The following is a 7,836-nucleotide window of genomic DNA, read 5'->3' as shown; positions in this document are numbered from 1 at the left end:
GAACATCTGGTAGATGCTTCCCTTTTACTTTCCCTTTTTACTCCCTACTGTTTGTCTTCTGCTTTTAGTTCGTCCCGACAGTCCTTAGCCACTCCGTTTCCGCTTTCTCATTCTTACGCCTTTCTTTTCACAATTCTTTCAGTGTTTCCTTAATCCCTCCTTACCCCCGCCAACCCCCCTTCACCACCAACTCCTACCTTCGTTACCCTCTGTAGTAATGCTCTCCTCACCACATGTTCTTTCAATTTTGAGTCCCTGCCCTCACCCCTCTTTACACACACACACTACCCCTCGCCCCTCCTTCTCTGTGCCCTCCTGTTCCGTTCCATGCACTGTACCTGGGCCACCCCTCCCTCCCCAGCAGGGGTGCTCGGGGGGAGGGCGGCTCCATTCCAAGCTGTGGTCATCCCGGGTGCTTAGAAACACCGATGAAGCTTCATTGTGCTGTAATGTAACATGGCACTGGGGCCAGGCTATCGAGGAATGTCACAGTAATGGCAAAAGATTTCTGTCACTTTTGTCTGCAGAGACAGATTTTGATAACAGTGGAATACATACTAGGCATAAAGAATGAGGTGGCGGACAGGAATTCCATATACAGGTCAGACTTCAGTGACTGGAAGCTAATTTGCGATGCCTTCAAAGAGCTGATAAGCAGGTGGGGACCTTGGGAGACAGTAGCTTTGCTTCCCGACTAAACATTCAGCTTCCACTGTACTTCAGCTGCAGATCAGATCCGGGGTTACATCAGTGAGCACTTTTCTCCATTTTGGTCTGATGCAGCGGTTCACCAGAAATAATTTCTAAAACCATGTCACCTTTCCCTGAAGTACAAATTCATACATATAGTCGACAGTGGGGCCCATAACACTGTGTGTTACTCACAGATCACTTACACCCTACTCCATGGATCGGTGAAATTCAAAGGAGTGCCGCTGTATCATAGTGGAGTGTCTCAAACTAAACCAAATATTTATACTATTTACACCTGCAGTTTAAATGAGTTTACCATGGTTTTCATTAGTAAGACATTTATTTAGACACGCCACCTTTAAGGTTGACGGATCTGCTAGTAAAGAAGTAGGCGTTGGAAAACTCAAGACCAGCTTAATTCTCCATTTATCTAATTTTTATTAAAAGAAAATTTGACATGTCTAAAGATTATTCACTTTAGTTATTTCTTTATTCAAAGACGACATTTTAAAAAGGAAATTAAAGATTTTATTTCAAACAGGTAATTCCATTTATTTAAGAAAATTCAGAAACAGACATTATCATTTAAGTTCAGAATGCAAGTATTAGCAAAAGACAGATAGTTCCCAAAATTCATTCTCCTAACTCAAAACCCTCACCTAAAGTACATTTCCTGTTAAAAGAGAAAATTATGAACCAGTCAGAATCTTACATCCCAGGAAAATCAGCATTCCAGCAGCATCTCTGGTAGAAATCGAGAAGAAGTTTTTTCCTCGGTAAAAACAGTACTTTTTATACCTTTTTCACTAGCTCTATCTATCTAAAAGAGTAACTTTCAGCATACAATCGAGTTCTGATTGGTCAATTTGGGGGTGGATGAGCATCACCTCATCATCACATTATACTATTTCCTTCCGTCAATAATTTTTTAAAGGGCCAATTGTTTGTCAGAGTCCGGCCTAGTCGAGTTTCTTGATTGGTAACTTTTCCTGATTTTCTCATGTTCTGAACCATTACGATCATCACTTGGCAGCCATCTATACTTCCAGGCCACGTCGACCTTGAACTGACTTCATTCCAAGCACAAGCAGCTCGCATTCGAACTCAGTGTCGGGCTTGCGCATGCTCAGTTAATTTTCTATTCGCAGTTCAGCCATCTTTTATGAGGCCTCACAGGCCAGAATGGGAACTATCATGGAAACAAACACAAACGAACGTTAATTTAAGAAAAATAGCCTTTCTGTTTACCTCCCCCTTACTAAGGTTTTCCCTATTAGTAGTTACCTAGCAAATATGCCACATTTATGCGTGATATACTCACCTATTTCCAACCTCGAGCCACAAATACATAAAAAGAAGCACATTTATGCTGCATTCCGTTATTTCAAAAGCTGCTTATTAGTTTACAACTGGACATAATCACACGATTAGTTCATTATGATTGCAACATATAAGCAAAATTAATTCCCACGTATAGCTGTGTATGTGCAACTTTGTCTTCTAAGTTGATTAGTTTTACACACCATTCCATTTGTTCATATTATTGGTTTGGAAGTGTGACTTCACAAGGGGTACACAAAATTTAGTTTCTCCACCTTGCTCCATCAACTCCCCCCTTTGGTGATTTATTACCAAATTCTTCCCAAAATTTATCAAAATTTTTATCAGAACATGTTTCAGGTTCTTCAGGTTAGTATGGATCTATACTCTGGTATCTTTTTCTCTAGTGTCTTTAAAGATCTTTTCTCGGAATTCTTCCATTTCTATATCACCTTTTTCTCTCTCTCTTTCTTTTTTTCTTGGATTATCTTCTTTAATGACTTTCTAACATTCCTTCTTTTTCTGTATATGCAACATAATCATATCATTAGAATCACTAATACTATTACAGTTATTGGAATTAGTATTTTGCCTATAATTGAACTACCTATTTCTTAAAACCAATGTTTAACTGCTGTAAAACTTTTACCAATTCGTTCAAGGATACCATCAACCTCCAGTGGTTCAATTTCTCTATGCAACTCTGTAATATTTGTGATGTACTTTTCAATGTTTTGACTTTTATTTGGAATGTAGGTGCAGCAATGCTGTACCTTCAAAATTCCACAAACTCCTCCCTCTTTTGCTAAGAATATATCAAGAGCAAGACGATTTTGCATTATGTGTGTGTGTGTGTGTCGTATACTTGTAAAGCGCACAGCTGCCCCAGCAAAGGGGCGTCCCGGCGCTGTATACCGCTGGGGAACCCGTCCTGGCTTTCCCTGTGGGATGGTCCCTACTGGGAATCCCCAAGGTGGAGCCAGGCATCCCCGGCGTTGATGGGGCCGTTGTGGAGATTAGGCAAGCTAATGCCCAGAGTTGCCGAGTGGGACCCCAGGTTAGAGTAGGCACCGAGGCGAGAATTGTCGAGTCCGCTGACCCTGGTCCACGACCCTGCCGCGTCGGGAATTGAACCCTGGTCCCGGACCGACTTCTGCTCCCGGGTCTGCCGCCTCTAACCAGTGAGCCACACCACTCCATTACCATAGTTCTCATAGCAATCATTTCACTGTTTACCATTAGGAATCCACCTGTTGTTTCTGTTGACAAATGATCTACTATCGTTGACAATCTTCTAATTCGATTTGCATTGAAAGATATTCCCACTGCTGGTATCAGTGCTCCAAAAACATCACCTATTATTTCTATAACACTCTCTCTTTTTCTACGACTTAAAGGTTTGCCTATCTCATGAATGCCATTAGTACCTCTATCTACATGAAAGATTTTAGGAAAGACCAAGCCCACAGAACAGGTCCCATTACAGTGGTCAGGTAATCTATAATAAGCCTTGTTCCCACAGATAAAATAAACACCAGGTAAAAATGGATCTTTTCCCCCTTTAAATCCACAACCCCCTAGTATTCTATAGGTATCTTTACATGTACTTGCTCCCACAAAGTAATTGTCATACACAGTGTTGTCTCTCCGAATACAAAATGGTCCTAACAATGGAGTATCTATGTTTATAGCTACATTTACATTTCTTTCATCAATATTTTCATCATTGAAAGTCCAATATTTGGATTTCTCATGCTTCACTTTTTCTTTTCGTTTATAAGCAATTCGCCTCTCCTCAACCATATCTAAAAATGTATTTTCTTCTACTCTCATTTTACATGTCAAGTTATTTTTAAACGCATAGTCATGACTTAATTCGTCTATTTCTAAAAAGTATTCTCCCATAACTGTAGCAGGTTTTTTCTTATTCAATGCCTTATCAATTTTGGCTTTGCAAAGACTTCATCCGAATTAGAATAATGGTATTCCAGTTTACCTGTTTGATAAAACAGGCTTGCAATCACACTACACGTAACTCCATATGTAAGTGGAAGGTGGTGATATGTCACCCCCTCGGAAACAGATGCAGGTAACTTTACACACACATAACAGTCACTAGCATCCATTGTCCTGACATACTCAGAGAATAATCTTGAAAATGTGTGCTTGGTGAAGTCACTAATAGAACTATCCTGATGTATTTCTGGCCTATATACATGCTGCGTGTTAGACTTTGATTCCACATTTTGTTCACCTGAATTTACATTATGTTTTGACTTTACTAAGTTATCCTGAAAAGGAATGACAATAGCTAAAATTATCCATACCAATATCAGTAATCCAGTGCATATTGGACATGATCTACACCATTTTCTAAAAATAGAGCATTTTGTTTTATGCTCATTAGTAACCATCTTTTTTTTTTTTTTTACACAGCGAGTTTTGCTAACAGGTTTTCTTCCACCTTATGTCACCTACATGTTTTTAGTTTTCTAACAGATTTTTCTTCTAGCTTGTGTCACAAACCTTTGATTTTCTAACAACATTTTCTTCGACCTTGTGTCATCTATTTTACTTTTCACCTACAATGCCTTCTCCTCTAACAAGATTTTAGGTTTTACCTTTACCTTTCCTTTCTAATCAATTACAACTTTTCAATGTGCTTCAATTCTTTACTCACTTTTCCCATTTGTTGTTGGGCAGTTCAAATTTTCTTGAGTACTGTTTACCTCTTCAATCGGAGGCAAAATGATGTAAGTCCATTCAGGTGATTTGTACTTCTGGTTTGGTCTTATCACTCTTTTTGGCCTTTGGACAACTTCTATCCTTTTTCCCAATGTCTCTCTTTGAATGGTTATTTCATTGACCTGTTCCTCTGGCTTTCTTTCTTTGTTAACCAGTTTGAATCTCAGTCCATCATTTCCTTTAGGCCAATTATCTCCTTTGCAAAATCTTTTCGTCTTTGCTCCGTGGTGTTATGTTCCACTCTCCAAGCCCTTTTCCTTGGACTCTTTCTCAATGAAGTTTCATCTTCACTGTTGTCAGTTTCACTTTCTGTGTTCTCGACAGTCTCATTTATAACAAATTTCACAATATCCTTCTTCTTCTCAGAGTCAGTTTTCTCCTTTGACAGTTCTTTCACTCTGTTAGGAACATCTCCATAGCTGGTACTTGGAATCTCATCCTTATCGTGAGTTTCTTCCTCTTTTCCAGTGTCTGGATTTTCGTTCCTGCTTTCAGAGCTTTCAGACTGTTCTTCAATATATTCTTGATCACCAGTTTTATCTTTGCTTTGGTCAGTGTCCTTACTGGTGTTTTCCTCTACCAATTCTCGATCTTCAGATTGATCTTCAGAATTTGGTACTTCAACAATTTCTCCTTCTCCTTCAGATGCAGAGCTAGCATCTGATACTTCCAGATATCGATGTTCCTGTCGAGTTTCAGTATCTGGACCTTTCTCTAGTTCACCTTCAGAGTCAGAATAAGTTGTGCTTTCACCTTCCTCGTTTGGATTTTCAGGTTCAGGCACACAGATAGTATGACTAGCGTGTACCCATCTCTTCACTCTGGCACACTTAACTGCAGTGGTGCTAACTAATATGACCTGTCTCGGTCTCTGCCAATGATGCACCAAACAGTTTCTTCTGCGATGTACCTTTATTCTTACCCAGTCTCCAGGAACTAGGTCATGAGCTGGACTTTTCTCTTTCGTGTTTGATTCAGTTCCCACCTGATGGAACACAGAAGTCACCACGTCAGATAGGTTTTTGCAATAATCCAGTATGATGTCATCATTTATTGTCAACAACGTATTAGCTGGTACAAATGCCTGTCTCATCCCCCTGCCCATCAGGATTTCATGTGGACTTATTCCAGTTTTTCTGTCAGGTATGCTTCTTAGGGTCATCAAAACGAGTGGCAAAGCATCTGGCCACTTCAGTCTTGTTGCCAAGCACATTTTTGCAATTCTGTTCTTAATAGTTCCATTTACCTGCTCAACTACTCCTGAAGCCTCAGGCCTGTAAGCATAATGCAATTTCTGACGAATGTCCAGTGCTTCACATACCATTTGCATGAGTTCATTCTGAAAATGGGGGCCAGGATCAGTCTCGATCGTCACTGGGAAGCCGAACCTAGGGATGATTTCTCGTAGGAGTAACTTTGCAACAGTTAGCCCATCATTCCTCCTCATAGGGAAGGCCTACCCATCGTGAGAACAAACAGATGACCACCAAAACATATCTGAGTCTGTTACATGGCGGAAGCTCAATGAAATCCAATTGCATTCGTGTAAATGGACCTCCCTCCAGTCCTATGGTTCCCAAACTTACAATTGTTCTCCTGTTTGGATTAAACTGTTAGCATACAAGGCATCTCTGGCATAAGCTTTCAGCAATCATCCTGAACTTAGGATTATACCACGTCTGTCTAAATAGGCAAAGCATGGCATCTCTCCCAATATGAGCTTGACCATGGTACATTCGGGCCATATTTGAGATCATGCTATCAGGCATTACTGGTCTTTCATCTTTGTAAACCCAGATTTTATCCTCCTCTCTTTGTCTACATCCTGCTTTTAACCAAACATCTTTCTCTTCCTCATCAGCTTCTTCTTGCATTTGCCTCACTTCCTGCAAAGTCTCAACTACAGTTGTTAGCATTAAAGGACTTGAAACACGCTCCATTTCTCTGTCCCTATTATTTGAGGCCGAATTCTTGACACAGTACTTTGCAATTGAGTCTATGTACCTGTTACCTCAGGTGATGTAGTCATCCCCATTTTTGTGTGCTACACACTTCACAACAGCTATTTTCTCAGATAGCTGTATTGCGTCTATCAACATTCTCACAAACTCTGCATTACGTATGGGGGATCCTGCAAAAGTCAAATAACCTCTTTGGGACCACAATTGTCCGTAGTCATGGACAACCCCAAAACCATACTGACTATCGGTCACTATGGTTACCTTGATTTCTTTTCCCAACTCACATGCTCGAATCAAGGCAATCAATTCCGCTATTTGAGCAGAACGAATTCCTTTCAGACAAGAAGCTTCCAATACATCTGCCACTGTATTGGAATACAAACTGCACTGAGCTGAGCTGCACTCAAAGCACCCTCATCTGTTCTCAGACACGAACCATCCACGAACATCACATAATCAGATTCAGGCAATGGCTCATCTCTGATGTCTGGTCTTGGTTTGGTACAGTATTCAAGAATATCCAGTCATTTGTGATCTACCTCATTTCTCACTTCTGTTTCCATGGTATCAGGCAACAATGTAGAAGGGTTTACATTTACACATCTAGAGATTGTCACATTTTCTGCTCCTAGAATTACTTTCTCATATTTTATCATCCGATTGTTAGTCAAATACTGTGTTTTTGTTCTAGTGAGGAAAATCTCCACAGAATGAGGTACATACACTCTCACAGGAAATCCCATCACTATTCCTTCACTTTGCTCTAAACTGACGCTTGTAGCTGCTACTGCTTTCAGACATCCTGGCAATGCTTTTGCAACAGGGTCCAAAACAGCTGAGAAATACGCAATAGGCTTTCTCAGTTTTCCATGTCTTTGAATCAGCACTGACAATGCACATCCTTCTCGTTCACTGCAGTACAGTTCAAACTCTTTCTCATAATCAGGCATCCCTAAAGCTGGTGCTTCACATAAACTCGTTTTTAACTGTTCAAATGCTTCCATCCCAGTTTTGGTCAGTACTATAGTATCTCTGATATCTGCTCTGGTTAATCTCTGCAATGGTTTTGCAATCAGTGAGAATCCACTAATCCACTGTCTACAGTAACCTACAATTC

General features: G+C 40.3%; 1 protein-coding gene across 1 annotated transcript; it reads right to left on the bottom strand.

Moving 5' to 3' along the window:
* Positions 1–1,111: 1,111 nt before the first annotated feature.
* LOC144769633 (uncharacterized) lies at positions 1,112–7,396 on the bottom strand. Its single transcript, XM_078653805.1, has 2 exons — positions 4,694–7,396; positions 1,112–1,882 (listed from the first exon to the last, which is right to left on the bottom strand). The coding sequence occupies exon 1, from the start codon at positions 6,203–6,205 to the stop codon at positions 4,922–4,924; it is 1,284 nt and encodes a 427-aa protein (XP_078509931.1). The 5' UTR covers positions 6,206–7,396; the 3' UTR covers positions 1,112–1,882; positions 4,694–4,921.
* Between the last annotated feature and the right edge of the window lie 440 nt (positions 7,397–7,836).

Source organism: Lissotriton helveticus, chromosome 7 (assembly GCF_964261635.1).
Source record: "Lissotriton helveticus chromosome 7, aLisHel1.1, whole genome shotgun sequence".
Lineage (NCBI taxonomy): Eukaryota > Metazoa > Chordata > Amphibia > Caudata > Salamandridae > Lissotriton > Lissotriton helveticus.
The sequence above is the reverse complement of the archived record's forward strand: the minus strand, read 5'-3'. Positions and strand labels throughout refer to the sequence as shown.